Genomic DNA, 17,636 nt, shown 5'->3' with positions numbered 1-17,636 from the left:
TCCCATCCTTCTGATTTCTGAATTTTCTTACGAATGTCAGAAGCGCACTGGGCCACAAATGTAGCAGTAATCATTCTACTGTTTTCAGGGGCTTCAGGGTCAAAAGGAGTCCATATACGATAGGCTTCCTGCAGCCTCTCTAAAAAGTCTCCTGGACTCTCATTTGATTTCTGTTCTACTTCTGAGACTTTAGACATATTAGTGGGCTTCTGGCATGCCCTGCGAATACCTTGCACAAGCGTCTGGCGGTAGGTGGTAAGCCTGGCCAGATGAATTGCATTGTTTGGATCCCAATTAGGATCTTCCAAGGGAAAGTTGTCTTGGAGATGACGGTCAATATTAAAAACATTTCCCACTCTGGCCTGCTCACGCAAATATATCTGTGCCTTTTCAATTATGTCTCTCCTTTCCTCAGTGGTGAACAGAGTATTCAGGAGCTGGCGGCAATCTGTCCAAGTAGGACTATGAGTATTTATTATTGAAGTCACCAAGTCCATCATAGCCTGAGGTTTTTCTGCGAAAGATGGGGTGTGTGTTTTCCAATTCATCAGATCCGTAGTTGTGAATGGAATGTACTGAAGGGTCGAAGTTCGAGGTGGCCGTCGTCCGGGTTGCCCGTTAACCAGCACAGGCTCCTCAAGTGCATCAAATACTCTTCTGAGAGGGGCTAGTACGTGATCTTTCTCTTCGCTTTGCTCTAGGGGCCTCAAATCATAGGGGATGGTATTTGTCCCAAGGCGTTCTTTTAGCAGCCTTATACGCCTGGCTGTATTGCTTGCTGACCGATTAAGGTCTCCCTGTAACTTCTGTAATAATTCTCTAGGACTTGGATGTACAGGAGTTTGGGGTAGGCAATCAGTTATTCCACTAAAAGAGACTGTAGATGGAGTTCTACTGGGACTCACAGGTGGAATAACCACTTCTGCTTGGGCTTTATTATAGGCCTCCAATGCCTCCTGAAGATATTTATCATAATCTATCAAGGAATCAAGTTCTGTGACTCCAGCCCCATTATTCATTCCACTTTCTTGCCTTGGGGTTACAACTGGTGGAGTGTTTGGATTAGGCTCCCTTCGATGTGGAGCATAGGGTGGAGGTGGAAGCAGCTCTTCCTCTGGTCCCTCAAAAATGGGTTTGAGTTTATTTGGCAAGATTCCTTTCCTAGCTTCGGCTTTTACAGCCAATAATTTGCATCGTTGGACTTTGCATTCCCTTATCCATGGAGGATTTTTATTTAATGTGCTCAGCCAAGAATCTATATATGAAAATTGTTCTGGGCACCCTCCAGTTTCTTTGGCGATGTTAGACCAAAGTTTGCTTACTAAATTTATATCAAAGGTTCCTTGAGATGGCCATTCAGTATTTTGCTTCGGCCACTCTAATTCACATAACGTTCTCAGGCGCTCTGGCGTCATTTTGACTCCATATGCCCCTGAGAAGGCTTTCTTAAAATTACTTAACATGCATTCAAGAGGTGTATTTCCCCCCTTTGAACCCCCAACTCCCATTGTATGGCCCTGTGAAGTATCCACTCAGTCACTCACACACACACTTCGTGAGTTTCCTTGCTCAGTGAAGTCGCCTTACTGAGAACCGAAGTACTACCCACTCCACACTCAGGTCAGCTACAGATTGCTCTGTACTTTCTCACACATACAATGCGCTAGATACTTCACCACACACTACCTCCCATTCTTCCCTTTTCCCCCACCAGACCACCATCTGATATACCCAACCACCTAGCGTACTCAGTTCCCACTTACTGAGACGCAGAAGTTTGATCAAGACTTCTCTTCCTCCCAATTAATTGGAGGGCCAAAAATCCCTTTGTGCACTTACCCTTGGTTGGTTCCGTTTCCCCCCGGTCCGTCGCCGCCAGTGAGCAGGGTATCAGACAGATGAGACTTCTGCGTTCCCCTGGAAAAAAACTTTCCAGTGCGCGCTGGGTAGGCAGTGAGTGGTCCTCTCTCTTGTACCCTGCCCAGTAGGGCGAAGGGGCTGCGTTCCAGCAGACCACTTATCCGAGTCGCAGGCACCATAAAATGTAGCACCCTGCTTGTGGTTAACGCTTAGCTGGAATGAAATATTCAACGCAGCAATAGAGAAATTAAAATAATAATTTATTTGTCAGACAAATAAATGAGAGGCACAGTGGTATATGGTTACCAAGCTCTGGCCTGCCCTCCTGCCATTATGGCCAGCACTTATATTCCCTTAATCCAGCCCCCTTTGCTCCTCCTGTGGCTGCCTCTGTCCAATCAGCCTGGTTGAAATTCCTATTGGCTGATTGCTAGAACCAATCCTAGAAGATACACCCATATCCTCCTGTCCTTATATGGAACACAAAGAGCTATATATTGTTACATCTATAAATGACAAATAAGTAGTAATATATCTTACATGTGTCTCAACAAGGCATCTTAATTACCAGCTCACCTCTTGCCCTCCTTGCCCTATTGCCTTCTAAAACAAATGGTTAATCTTAAATTTTTATCTTAAACATATGTCAAGGATCTTGAGTTTCACATCAACATTGAAAGATCTCCCTCATTTGAAGGTTTCTAAACAAATGTTTGACAACTAATAAATCAGGACTGCTCAGGACGGCGTCTCTTGTCTAGCAAGGGGGGCAAGACTGGTGGCTGACTTAATTTCAAAATACAACTCTTAGAACTATATGAAATCTAGCATTTCTTAAATCCTTTGCATAATTACATTTAAGACAATATATTTAATACATAACATAGGTAGCCTTTTAAAAGGAATAAGGCCTTTGTAAAGTAAAAAGGAACTCAGTAAAAAAACAGCTTCAAAAGAAGCCTCTCCAGTTTACAACCCCTCCTTCAGCCAGCTGCTTTTCCCATTAGAAAAAAAGACTTGCCAGCTAGATGCTTCCCCATTTGGTCTTGGCCTTTTAACCTTAGAAAGAAGATCTGGGTCATTTACTGGGAGGCACATTGATATTATTTTACTATTTACCAACTATTAATTATGTTTATCTCTGCCTTTTTTATCTTCTGTAACATGTAGGGTCAGTGTCCTGTAATTTCAGCTTTTACGACTTTGAGAATTGTTTTCTGCTATAAATCAAGGGGCCCCTTGTCTAGGAAAAACATTGCCAGTGTTTTCTTAAGCAGCTGGTCTGCCTGGCATGTAACTTTTGAAAATCTTTAAGCTCTCTTTAATATACAAGCCCTGATCAAACATTAATAAAATGCAGGCTTATGCCTGATGCCTCAATATTTCCTCTGCAACTATATATTTTGAGAAGGTTCCCTTGTACGTACTGAAAGGTGGATATTAAATTCCTGGCTGTTGCAGTTTTTCTTATTTTTACAAAGACCGCTGAAATTTATACTCTGCAAACTAGGTATCCTTGAAGCTTGTTATAATGCCTATATCTCATAAACATCCTTGTGAACCATATCTGAAACATTCAATGTTTCTGTTGTTTGTGTTTTTTGCTTCTTCAAATTCGGGCAGATTTTCACTGTAATCTCGGTCTAAAAACTACTGAAGCCTTTTAAAAACACCTTTAGATTGAACTACAATAACTGAGTAAGGAATTCATAAAATATTAAGAAGCTTTAATCAGAAGATGGCTTGATTATGACAGGCATGCTTACTCCCTTATGCCCCTTTTCTCCTCAAATTGGAAGGCAACAAAGTCAATCTTGATCATTCTGATACTTCTGCGCACATCCCATTAAATCTCTTCTGATCCACTGAAGGACCTACCGTAATTGGATCAATTCTCCATTAACACTGATTTTGATAACGTCACTCATCAGGCCAATAACATTTTGGAAACCAGTGACAGTTTATTTGGTAGAATTTATTGAACCCAACTCTCTTCTGCAAATTCATACTTACTGCAATTAGTCGACTTGCAAGAACTAAACGAATGGAAAGCCTTTATTTTTGTAGAATTATACTGCCTACCTCTGACTCAGTGCTGCAGATGGGCATTATAAAGATGCAATTAGTATTGTCATAAACATATGTAAATATATGTAGTTGTTTGAGGTTATGCAAATGCATCTAAATTTAGTTATACTTCTGCATAAATACATATGTCATACACACACACACACACACACACACACACACACCTTCCTCAGATTAATAAAGCAAAAAAGAGCTTTTACTGCTTTAATTTTTCAAGGGCTTATGCGGCTTCAAAGCGAGAAACGGCTTTATGGCCAACTCTGCCACCAGGGCAAGGATCCCTTTATACTAGGGGTTAGCAAACTTTTTCAGCACGGGGCCGGTCAACTGTCCCTCAGACCTTGTGGGGGACAGATTATATTGGGGGTGGTGGGGGTGGAATATGAACGAATTCCTGTAGACATGTTATTTCTATGTCCCAGTGTAGTAAAACACGGGTTATTTCCCCCCCTGCATTTTGGGAATTCTTTCTAGCTCCTTTGCTTCTAAAACAGACTATAAGACCTGTTTATAATCAATCACGCTTCCTCTCTCTTGCATACACAGAGCTACAAGTCTGTGCCTGGCACAGATCCTTTTGTATATCATTCTTTGCATACCACACTTTTTTCTCTTCTAGTTCACCTTTAGTTCACAATGATGTATAAATCACAATGATGTGTTAATCCTCAATGTATAATTAATTGTGTGAGTTTATATAACAATCTAAACATTAGTAAACACCTTCGTTATAACATTATCAATCTTAGTCATAGGTGGATTAAGAGCTTATATGCCTGTCTAAATACAGCTCTAACATTCTGGCTTTCATGTGCCAAAGATCTATGGAACGATGTAAGCCCGCCTTACATACAAATGAGCCAATAAGATTTCAGTTTCTTTGTCTTGTGTTAAGCCAATCAGCCACTAGCACATTCGTGGCCATGCTTTTGTAACTCTGAATAAAAGGAGATGCTGTGGGCCGGAGAGAAAAAAAGATCTCTCTCTCTCTCTCTCTCTCTCTCTCTCACCTTCATCTGGCACACACGCAAGCTCTCTGAAAGAAAATATCTTGTTGTCTGTCTTTATTCATCTCTACAAACCTACAAAACGAACATCTGGTGACCCCTTGACGTGATTCTGAAGAAAGGTAAGTAATCAGATCCCCATAGAGATCCCTTTAAAGCCAAAAGCATTCCTCATACTAATCCGACTGGGAAAAGTCTAAAGCGCTTAATTCGTTAGTATGGGAGGGGATTTAAGTAAGGTGCAAATGGCTCACGCGAAAGAACTTCTTTCGTTAGTAAGACAGACAATAGACAAAGTTCAAATTTCTCTAAAAGAGATTGAACAGCTAATACAGGAAATAAATCATCAATGTCCCTTTTATCAAGCAGAAGGCTCATTGCAAATTAGCACATGGGAGAAAATCGGCAAAATTTTATTTTCTGAGCCACGCGCTCCAATCAGCTGTCTACTCACATGGCAAAAATGCGCAACGGCCATTGCGAAATTAGAACAAGCCTCTCTTTCAATTTCTCCATTGCTGGCAACTGCAGAAACACCTCCCCCACCATACCCTCTGATTTTGCCTCCTTTATCTCCTTCATCACCCAGCCAAAACCCCCCTCCTTTTTCCTCTCCTTCCATTGCTCCTGAACCGTCTCAGTTTACAAATTCCCCCCATCCCCCCTCACCCCCCTTCTCTGCCTAAACAAGCAAATCAGCATGCCTTTGTCCCTTCCTCTTTGTCTTCTGAACATGCTGCTTTGCCAAAACAATATGGAGCCGTCCGTGCTGGGCTTTTACAAGCTAAGCAAGATGGGCTTTTTTCATTGGAAGAAACAGCTGCTTGGGCTGGTGAAATGCCATTAATTTTTCCTCTCACTTATCAAAATGCTCCTGGAGGTAATCAGCTACAGGTATATCATGAGAAATTGCCTTATGCTGTAATGAAGGACCTAAGGAAAGCCATTAGTGATTCAGGTCTTAAATCTTCTTATGTTACGGGTATCATAGAGGGCATATCCACCTCTTATGCAATGATTCCGGGTGACTGGAAAGATCTAATGAGGATGATGCTGACTGCAGCGCAATTTTTAGTTTTTGAAAATGAATTTAAACATGCTGCCATAGCTCTGGCTGATCCAATGCATACAGCAAGCCAGCTTTTTGGTGCTCCACCTTTTGATACCTTGGCTGCCCAAGCCGTGTTGTCACCTTCACACTTTCAACGCACAGCAACTTGTGTACAGCGTGCATTCCGTAAAATTCCTGTTTCAGGACAGCCCCAGAGTTCCTTTGTAAATGTTAAACAACATAATACAGAACCTTACCATCAATTTATAGATAGATTAAAAGAATCGATTACTAGAGAAATTGACAATGTGACAGCTCAGGATGAGTTGCTGAAAAAATTGGCTTATGAGAATTCTAATTCTGATTCTAAAAAACTACTGCAGTCTGTTGTAACTCGCTCAAAATTTAGTCTTGCAGACATGATACAGGCGTGTGCAGAAATTGGAACGCATTCACATACAATGTCATTGCTTGCTTCTGCAATCCAAGCTTCAGCGAAACCAACAGGAAATTGTTTTAACTGCCTGCGTCCAGGTCATTTTGCCAGACAGTGCACAGCCCCAAGGGGAACTGCACGTAAGGATAATACTGCAAATACCACGACCAGGCCTTCCAAAAAATGCCCAAAGTGTGGGAAAGGATATCATTGGGCAAATCAATGTAGGTCTCAGGGAAACTCCTTAGGGCCCCAACTCTCGGGCCCCCAAGAATAGAGAGTTGTCAGCCTTTAGTTTCTGCTGCTGCAAAGGTTTCTAAAAATGTGCCTTCTGAATTTGTTATTGATTTGATAAATCAAGAGACCAAATACACTGCATTACCTGGTGAAATTGTAATTATGGCCAGCCAAATGACAGGCCCACTTCCTTCTAAAGTCACAGGTTTAATTTTACCAAAATTTTCTGCTGCAAAACAAGGCATTCAGGTCATCCCAGGTGTCCTGTCTCCTGACTATGTGGGCACAATCATGGTTCAATTTTGGAGCCATATGCCCATGCAGTTAACAAAAGGAGAATCTTGGGCGCAATTGGTGATGCTGCCTTCTCCACCTGATGCTGTTTCTGCTGTTGACACTAATTTGCACAGGCTCTCTTTATCTTTTTCCCCACAGCTTCTAGCTGTGACCCAACGTATTGGAAGAGAGAAACTCCTTCGTAAGTATAAAATTAATGGAAAAATATTAGAGGGTCTGATAGACACTGGTGCGGATGTTTCGGTTATTTCCAATAATTTTTGGGAACCAAGTTGGCAGCTTGAAACTTCTCCTGAAGTGTGGGGCGTGGGAGGTAATCAGACTTCTTACAAAAGCGCACAGTGGCTGCCTGTCTCTTTGCCTGATAGCTCTGAAGTTATTGCATATATTCAGCCCTGTGTGCTCAAAATCCATCTTAATTTGTGGGGAAGAGATTTGTTGCAACAATTACAAGCAACGATTCAAATAAATGAGTAAGTTTGTGCTTCCACTTACTTGGAAGTCCACTGATCCTATATGGATTCCGCAATGGCCTCTTACTACAGAGAAATTGATTGCTTTGAGACAATTGGTCGATCAGCAATTATTAGCTGACCATATAGAACCTTCTGTCAGCCCTTTCAATAGCCCAGTTTTCGTAATAAAGAAGAAAAATGGAAAATATAGATTTTTGCACGATCTGAGGTCCATAAATAGTATTATTGAACCCATGGGGCCTTTGCAATGTGGTATGCCTAATCCAAATATGATTCCACATTCATATCAATTGGCTATAGTAGATCTGCAGGATTGTTTTTTCTCTATTCCCCTGCATGAAAAGGATCGCAAATTTTTTGCTTTTACAATTCCAGAATTAAATAATTGTAGACCATCTGAGAGATATCACTGGAAGGTTCTGCCTCAAGGCATGATAAATTCCCCCACTATGTGTCAATATTTTGTGGATAAGGCACTTCAATCCTTCCGTCTTAAGTATCCACATCTTCAGATATGTCATTATACGGACGATCTTGTTTTCTATTCTCCAGTCCTTCCCCCTAATTGGAAACATGATTTAATAATCTGTTTGTCTATGTATGGCTTAAAAATTGCTCCAGAGAAAGTCCAGGAATCCCCCCCCCCTTTCAGTATCTAGGACATAAAATGATAGCTAGCTATTCTATTCCAATAATCCCTGAACTTCATATTTCAAAAACAATGAAATATGTACAACTGCAACAATTGCTGGGAAATATTAACTGGATAAGGCCTTATTTTAAAATCCCTCTTGAAGTGCTAAAGCCACTGTTCTCAGCTTTAAAAGGCCATCGGTCTCCTGGTGAGCAAATCACCTTGACCTCTGATCAACTGAACACTGTTGCACAGTTGAAAGGAATCATGCGTACTCAATGGGTTGATAGAGCAATCCCTAATGTTATGCCTGATGTAGTCATAATGACAGATTCTGTACAACCTTTTGCTGCAATTATACAGATGGGTCCATCTAAAATTCACATATTAGAATGGCTTTATTTACATCATGCACCAAGGAATACAATAAACCCTTTAGTGGATCTCCTTGCTCAGCTCATTTGCAAGGGACGACGGCGTTGTAAGCATCTTTTTGGTATTGACTGTAATCAAATCATTGTGCCTATGCCTTTAGAACAATGGGAAACTGCTCTCTCCACTAGCATGGATTTGCAGTGTGCTTTAGCTGATTTTGTGGGTCACGTGGATTGTCATATTCCACCCGATACTCGCCTGCAAATGAGCAAGCAATTTCCTATGTCTTTTTCTTCTATTTTGTCCCCTGTTCCTTTGAATGCCCTGACTGTTTTCACTGACGGGGCTCCTTCTAGGGGAGTTGTTGCTTGGCAACAGAATGAGGAGTGGCATAGCCTGTACACTCTCCCACAAAAATCTGCTCAGCGTTCTGAACTTGCAGCTGCTGTAAAAGCTCTGCATCATTTTTCTTCACAACCAATTAACTTGATTGTTGACAGCTTATATGTTTCAAACGTTATATGTAGAATGCAAGGCAGTTATGTAAGTCCTTTATTGGATGATAACTTGTTGAGTCTTTTCCTATCTTTACAAATGCTTCTTTCTGCTCGCTCTCACTCACTTTTTGTAGTGCACATTCGCTCTCACCAACCTTTTCCAGGTTTCATATCAGATGGAAATGCAAAAGCAGACTCCTTGCTAAAAATTTTGCCTGTCTCTCCTATTGAAAGTCATGCCTTTCATCATCAGAATGCAAAAGCCCTTAGCCGCCAATTTCAAATTTCATTGGAAGCGGCAAGAGCTATAATTCAGCAGTGTCCCCAGTGCAGCAATCAGATTGGCCATCCCAGCCCTGGGGTTAATCCCCGTGGACTGGAAGCAAATCAGTTGTGGCAAATGGATGTAACTCATTTTGCCCCTTTTTCACCCTGGAAGTTTCTGCATGTCTCTGTCGACACATACTCTGGCTACCTTTGGGCCACGCCTCAAAAAGGTGAGCAAGTTAAGCATGTTTGCAATCATCTTGTTCGTGCAATGTCAGTTATGGGCAAGCCTCATTCTATAAAGACTGACAATGCCCCAGCATATTGTGCAAAAGGCTTTGCTCAGTTTTGTGAAACTTGGGATATTCATCATCTGTTTGGCATCCCTTATAATTCTCAAGGCCAAGCTATAGTTGAACGCTCTCATCGTACCCTGAAAACTGCACTGATCAGGCAGGAAAAGAAAGCAGGCATTCCAAACTCACTTTCAGAAAAGGAAAGTTGGTTGTCTAGTGTGCTTTTCACTCTTAATCATTTGAATATCTCCATACAGGATCATCACTCTTACACACGTCTTCAAAAGCATTTCCAGCAAAAGGAAATTCTTCCAGCTCCACTGGTGCGCTATAAAATTCTACCCTCCAATGAGTGGAGTGAACCAGTGAAATTGATTACATGGGGTAAGGGTTACGCTGCAGTTTCTACTCCACAGGGTGCTCGGTGGGTTCCTGCACGTTGTATTCGGCTGCACCATGGCATGGCGACAGGCTCTTCTAGATCCACTGCCTCAATTCAACCACCAACTCCAGATCACCAGCGATGTGACGTCCAGCCCCCCCAGGATTCGTAAGCGGGGACATCGCAATCCCCCAGTGACGTGGGGCCAAATAAAGTCGCTCTCTCTTCAAGCTGAACAGTATAGGAGAGAACAGCAGCTGGAAGCAAGCCCTACTAATCAACTTCTATCCCTCATTGCTTGTCTTAATATGAATTCCATGATAATTCTCATTTTCAGTATTTTAATTTTGCCTCTCTCTACTTCAGCTCTCCCTATTGGTGATTCCACATCGTTAAATGTATGGGAATCGTTTGCAAGAACGCTCAATGTCTCAGCATTTTGCCTTACTCAGCAAGTAGCCATTGGTGATATCCTTGGATCTTGTCTCATTCCTGTTTGCCATGATCCTCATGACATACAAAATGATACTTGGTTTTACACATCCCTACCTCAAAATGATTCACTTCGCACTCTTGGATATACTGGCTACCATAATTGGGGCACTCAAGTGCGCCAACGCCCACCGTTAGCAATTGACTTGACAACACCATATGTGGCTTCTTATAACGTCAGCTGCGCCCGTATGGTAAATTGTAAAAAGACAAATTGCATAAAAATGGGCAAAAATAACTTCAATTGCTCTGATTATGTAAACATTTCTTATGTATATAAGTACACAGAACTACCAGCAGGCTGGTTTTGGTCCTGCCCAGGTTACACATTCAATTACATTCCAGCGAACATTAGCCACGGTACACCTTGCTGCTTAAGCCGTCTGTCTATCATATTGCCTGAGAAACATCATTTCTCTTACTCTAGATATCAGCGCAGTGTTGAACTGTCTGAGGACTGTGATGATCTTGTCTCTCTCCCTAGCAGGTCTGAATACATCTCTTTAGCTGTTTCTCTCTTAGGTGTTCCAGGTTTGGCTGTACGTAATAGCGCAAATATTAATTCTTTAGCTTGCTCTGCAGCAAAATCCCTGAATATTACGTCTAAGGCGCTTCATCTTCTCAACACAGAGCAAGCTGAACTTCGCAATGGTTTATTAAAGTCGAGAGCTGCTTTGGACTATCTACTCATGGTACATCATTATGGTTGCGAACAATTCAAGGAAATGTGCTGTTTTAACATCACTGATAATTCTAAGGCCGTTCAAAGGCAAATTTCTCATTTACAAAATCTCACTCACCACATTAAAAAGGATATCGGATTTTCAGGACTCTGGGATTCCTTTTCCTTGTGGTCGACGGCGTGGCTACCTAATCTCAAATGGCTACGCGATGTCTTTTATTATACCATTGTTATTGTATGTATATTAATTTTGTTTTGTTGCCTTCTCCAATGCATTCCTAGCCTTACAAATCTTTTTTCTCGCCTTCTCTCTCCTCCACCACCACCTAGCGCGCTCCTTGCAGCCTATTATGCGAAATGGCAACGCCACCAGTAAGAAAAAACAAAAACAAAAGGGGAGATGTGGATAAGATTATTTTGAGATTCGTTGGCACACCACTAATCTTGAAGTACTTTTGCCCCATCCACCCTAGCAGTTTTATTTCCGGCATTTGATGGCAAACCACTAATCCGGAAGTATTGTTGCTTTATTATTCACCTAGTTGCCTTACCTCGCAAAGAAGAAAAAAAAGGAGGAGATGTAGACATGTTATTTCTATGTCCCAGTGTAGTAAAACACGGGTTATTTTCCCCCCTGCATTTTGGGAATTCTTTCTAGCTCCTTTGCTTCTAAAACAGACTATAAGACCTGTTTATAATCAATCACGCTTCCTCTCTCTTGCATACACAGAGCTACAAGTCTGTGCCTGGCACAGATCCTTTTGTATATCATTCTTTGCATACCACACTTTTTTCTCTTCTAGTTCACCTTTAGTTCACAATGATGTATAAATCACAATGATGTGTTAATCCTCAATGTATAATTAATTGTGTGAGTTTATATAACAATCTAAACATTAGTAAACACCTTCGTTATAACATTATCAATCTTAGTCATAGGTGGATTAAGAGCTTATATGCCTGTCTAAATACAGCTCTAACATTCTGGCTTTCATGTGCCAAAGATCTATGGAACGATGTAAGCCCGCCTTACATACAAATGAGCCAATAAGATTTCAGTTTCTTTGTCTTGTGTTAAGCCAATCAGCCACTAGCACATTCGTGGCCATGCTTTTGTAACTCTGAATAAAAGGAGATGCTGTGGGCCGGAGAGAAAAAAAGATCTCTCTCTCTCTCTCTCTCTCTCTCTCTCACCTTCATCTGGCACACACGCAAGCTCTCTGAAAGAAAATATCTTGTTGTCTGTCTTTATTCATCTCTACAAACCTACAAAACGAACAAATTCCTATTCTCCACAAATAACCCAGAGATGCATTTTAAATAAAAGCACACATTCTATCCATGTAAAAACACGCTGATTCCCAGACTGTCCGTGGGCTGGATTTATAAGGCGATTGGGCTGGATCCGGCCCCCGGGCCTTAGTTTGCCTACCCATGATTTATACCCTTCTAAGTCAGGGCTGGGACGTGGGTGGTGCTGTGGGTTAAACCACAGAGCCTAGGATATGCCAATCAGAAGGTCGGCGGTTCGAATCCCTGTGACGGGGTGAGCTCCCATTGCTCGGTCCCTGCTCCTGCCAACCTAGCAGTTCGAAAGCACATCAAAGTGCAAGTAGATAAATAGGTACCGCTCCAGCAGGAAGGTAAACGGTGTTTCCGTGCGCTGCTCTGGTTCGCCAGAAGCGGCTTAGTCATGCTGGCCACATGACCCGGAAGCTGTACGCCGGCTCCCTCGGCCAATAAAGTGAGATGAGCCCTGCAACCCCAGAATCGGCCACGACTGGACCTAATGCTCAGGGGTCCATTACCTTTAAGTCAGGGCTGGGAAACCTATGGTGCTCCAGATGTTGTGGGATCCCGACTCCCATCAGCCCTAGCCAGCATGCTCAATGGTCAGGGATGGCTGGAACTGTAGTCCAGCAACATCTGCAGGGCTGTAAGTTCACAAACTCCATTTTAAGGCCATCTGTTTACGTTTGTGTGCATAGTCTCAGGTGCACAAAATAAGTGTTACAGCTGGACAGACAATTACAAACAGCGAACAGGCTGAGTAAACGCAGCATCACCTAGTATTTACCACATCGGAGTGATGTCCTGGAGAGAGGGAGGGTTTACGCCAGTGTGCAAAATTTCAGCACTCTCAGTGTGAGGACATAGTCACAGGGTGTGTGCAGCGAGCTGCAATTCTGCCAGAGTGCATTTTCCTGCTTCCCCCTCTTTGCGCCTAATCTCTAAACTGTTCATGAACTCAGCAAGGTCTAAATGAAAGTTTAAGGTTCAAGGGGCACTACTTGAAAGGAAATACTGTTATGTACTGAAGTTCTCACCCTGGGCCAGCAGGGGGATACTGTAGATAGTTCAGGTCCACATATGCAAATAAGGGATCGAAAGTAACATTCAGTGATTGGATAGTTACAGAAAATGGTTACTGTTGCGTTCTAGTGGAGCTCTATATAAGCAGGCTGGCTTAACCCTTCAGTTCTGTTCTGTTCTGGCCTGTGAATAAACAAGAGCTGTTTGAAGAATCGCTGTGTCGTCTGATATGTTCTCCCACAACTTAACAAATACATTGAACGGGCAAACAGAATCTTTGTGTCTGCTTCTCTGGAGGAGGGCCTAATAACATGGGAAACTTGATTGTGCTGAAAAGGTATTTAAATTACAGACTCCCTTGAATGAACAGCCACCTACACTAAGGTGGAAAAATATGAATTAATAAGTGTTACCTCTGGTTGTTTTTTCTTTGCAACTATAAGCAAAAGCCGTAAAAGGTGCTGCTGTTCAGGCTGCTCCAGATGAGACATCAGCGATACCAGATCCTTCAGGTGGCTGTTAATTGGCTGCGATTGCTTTTCATACAAGCAGGGTAATACGCGTAGCAACATTGCATTCCCTGTCGAGAAAACGAGAATGAAAGAATGTATTGGTCTTTCTTGCCAGCAAGTCTCTCCCTTCATAACATCTCTCAAAGCGAAAAGATAAAGTAATAATGGAATTGGCATTTTATTACCCATGATTTCTGGGGAGGAGATTTGTGAAAACTGGTGTTTGTGTCGAAACATATGGCACAACAAAAGGAAAATACATATTGCATCAAGAAATCAAAACATTATCTAATGTGGAATGCGGCTAAGCGAGGCAACATGGCCTTGTGCATAAAAGCAAGCTGCTTAAATTTTTGAAAAAATATATCGATATTTAATTGAGCACTAAACCACTGCAAAGGTTACTGCTAAACAAGCATGAAAAGGAAGACAAGCCAATGCATTTTAGCTACCCCCTCCCCATTTGTTGGATTCTTTTTTTAAAGAAAACCAAATTAAAAGGAGGTCTGGAAACAATATTTGGTTCTTAAAAGTATAAAATTAGCAAAAAGGTAAACTGAAATACAACCAGTTAGGATGCAATTTCTGGGGACTAGGGAGTTGCTCAAGCATGGAAAATGAAAGAGAACAACCAGGACAAAAAATATATATTCTCACACACAGTTTTGAAGAGTGTGTTTGAAGATGTGCGTGCACAATTTAATTTGAAGCCAGGCTTCACAGAGAAATCTATAACATGAAACATTGTACAAGCTGGGCCTGGAGTGATTGAAGTTCCATGCTGACAGCATATGGGAAACATCTGCCTATCACTATATTACATGGTTTCACTCTCTAAATCTTCTAAACATACTGAAAGCCCCTATGGATTCACTTTCCATCAAAAAAAATGTGTATGCCGATCTCCTATGCTTTTTTTCATTTAAATTTGCTCACTCTCTTAACATGGAAGACAACCAGGTCACTCATCAGTTGCATGATAGCAGAGTTTCAGGCTGTTTAGTAGAAACATCAGCTGTTAGGGCATTCCTTCACCCTGTAATTACCTGCATCTGGAATGCCATATGTATAGTTCGACATCTCCAACAATTAAATCACAACTGTCCTAAAAGTCTATACTGTAAGTCAGGACCAAATCAGAGTTGGCTTTATGGATGAAGGAGAAATTTATTTGGTTTGCATTTTAAAACAATTCACTGCTCCCAAACTTACATGCGTATTGAAATGCAACTATCGGTTGGACTGCACACTTTCCCAAAGTTTGCAAAGCAGTTTTGGTTCAAAAAAACAACACACCAAATGTGTGTTGTTATTGTTTTTTAAATGATTTTATTGAGATTTAAGAACACCAACACCAACCAACAAAAACATCATGTCTTATTACATATATCCTACGTTATGCTCCATAGAGCCGTTGACTTCCGTCTTTCCCTTCCACAAGTTTTCCTATTCCAATCTATAATTCACAGTTTCTTTAATTAAAAATTACACCATGACATAAGATTCACTTCAATCCTGCCAATGTTTTCCTATTTGTACAGTTCTCACTTATATAAACCATAAATTTACTCCATTCTTTTTGGTACTTTGTCTCCTCCTGACTGCGAATTCTGTGTGTCAATTTAGCCATTTCAGCGTATTCGACCAGCTTTATCTGCCATCCAAAATGTATGTTTTAAGGGGAAAATGTGTATTTGAGGGGGAAATGCAGTGAGAAGAATACATAAATTTCTATTTCAGGGAAAGTACACATGTAAAATGTACATAATTGAAATGGAAAATCTTCAAATGTTTTTTGGAAACGCCTAAAGAACTGATATGGAATCAGATCCTGACTATCCCTCTTTCAATGAAATGTTTGTGCCTGCCTCAGTCCTAATGCTATTAGCTGAAAACCTTTTCAACTAAGGTGCTATTGCAAGAGATGCCTAAAGTGCCTTTTCAACGTTTTGCATTGCTTAGATGTTAATGTCAAATGCTGATAGCATGTCTTCTCCATCAGCTGTTTCTTCTGGAATATGGCCTGGGACACACTGGGAACAGTTCAAGTGGTCTGCTTTGGGTTTTGAATGACACCCCTGCTCCCCTGAGGCTGCAATCCTATAGCCACTTATTTGGGTGTAAGCCTCACTGAACTCAACGGGACTTCTGAGTAAGCATGCAAAGAATTGCACTATGAGGCTCTGTGCCTGGGACCCATGGCAAACACTTCAATTTCTCATTAAACAGATACTAAACCACAATATCTCAAGAGGGGAATGTTGTGTTCTTCAAGCCTGCAAGCTGTAATGGCAAGCTGCAGCGCCTTCCTAAAATTAAGTTTAAATAACAGCAGCACCCCAGCAGGCAGTTACAAGTGGCAGATTTGTCCGTTGCCATTTTTGTGCATGAAACACAGTGACATACATTGCTGGCATAAGTTTAGAATTATAGGGTAGAATTCAATGTAGTGCGAAGGCAACCAATGTAGTGCTAATGCAAGGATTTCTGCTTGCATAACAAAATATTTCCCCTCTCTTCTCCCTCCCTTAAATCTATTCTAGGGGCTCCCTCAACCCTCTGGAGCAGATTTTGGGAGGGCAAGGAGATGTGCAGGGGGAAGAGAAGGGAAAAAGTCTATTTGCACAAGCAGAAATCCTGCACTGATGGGATGTATTAGTAGAGTAACGCCCCCCCGCCCCCCCTTTTTCTAGCCCTATTAGCAAAGGGACATGGATTCCACAGGACAGATTCAACTAAACCAGGCATATTCAAAGTCTGTTTCGGGGTGTAAAATCCAAAAAAAGCTGAACAACTTCAATCCTAAAAGAAGCTCAACAACTCACACATGTTCACCCCATCAAATCTGGCTCTCTTTGAAAAAAGTTTGGGCATCCCTGAAACAGTTGCACCAGCAGGAGCCAGCATATTGAGTCCCACTAGCACAATAGCCCCCCCCCCCCGCTTCTCTCCCATATTAGCTCTTGGGGGGGTCATGAAGCTCTTGGAGGTGGCGGAAGATCATTTCATCTGACAACCAGAAATGCTTGCACTGACAGACCAATCATAATAGCATGATGGTGAATTACACCCTATGTTCATTTTGGGTCAGTGGTGATCAGCAGCTGAAGAATGTGTTTCTTCAAGATGGTGTCTGTTCCTAGAAACCTGACACAGCTCATTCACCAGATGATTAGAATTAAATATAACACATTGAGAAGGGTATCTAAGTAGTACCTCCACATTCAGAGGCAGTTGTTGTTGTTTGCATTCCTTTACTGATTTATTTTTTAAAAAGAAAAATCTCAAAGCGGTTAACAACCTACATTAAAGCATCAAATAAAACAATCCAGAGTAAAACATTAATGAAGAAAGTTAAATATAAAGTATACATTCAAACCAACACAATTAATAGGAAACTAAAGTATTACCTTGAAGATTTCAAAATTAAATATTACAAAGGTCAACTACGGAATGCATATTTAATGCAGCAAAGTTAAGGAAAACAAATTATCTTTAACATTTAGAAAGAAAACGTTACTAAAGGAAATCAAATATGAAATGCACATTTAAAACAACATAGTTAGCAAGAGAATAATACACTGTCATAAGTGTAGAACATATTTGCTGCTGTTGCGGCCAGTCCTGCCAATACCAGTTCATGGTGGGGATGGCTGTGGAAGCTCAGGCTTGATGACCTGGGTCTCCACTAAGAGACAACAAAGATGGTATCTGGCCTCTTCAACAGCCTTGGC

General features: G+C 41.5%; 1 protein-coding gene across 10 annotated transcripts in view; it reads right to left on the bottom strand.

Annotated features, from left to right (window-relative positions):
• VEPH1 (ventricular zone expressed PH domain containing 1) overlaps positions 1–17,636 on the bottom strand; it is a 174,026-nt gene that overhangs the window by 96,360 nt on the left and 60,030 nt on the right. For all 10 annotated transcript variants that reach the window (XM_082224096.1, XM_082224093.1, XM_082224091.1 and 7 more), the window contains one exon: positions 13,804–13,970. In XM_082224096.1, the coding sequence (XP_082080222.1) occupies positions 13,804–13,970 (167 nt within the window). The remainder of the gene's footprint in view (positions 1–13,803; positions 13,971–17,636) is intronic.

The sequence above is a fragment of the Podarcis vaucheri genome (genome assembly GCF_965113315.1).
Source record: "Podarcis vaucheri genome assembly, chromosome: 5".
Lineage (NCBI taxonomy): Eukaryota > Metazoa > Chordata > Lepidosauria > Squamata > Lacertidae > Podarcis > Podarcis vaucheri.
The sequence above is the reverse complement of the archived record's forward strand: the minus strand, read 5'-3'. Positions and strand labels throughout refer to the sequence as shown.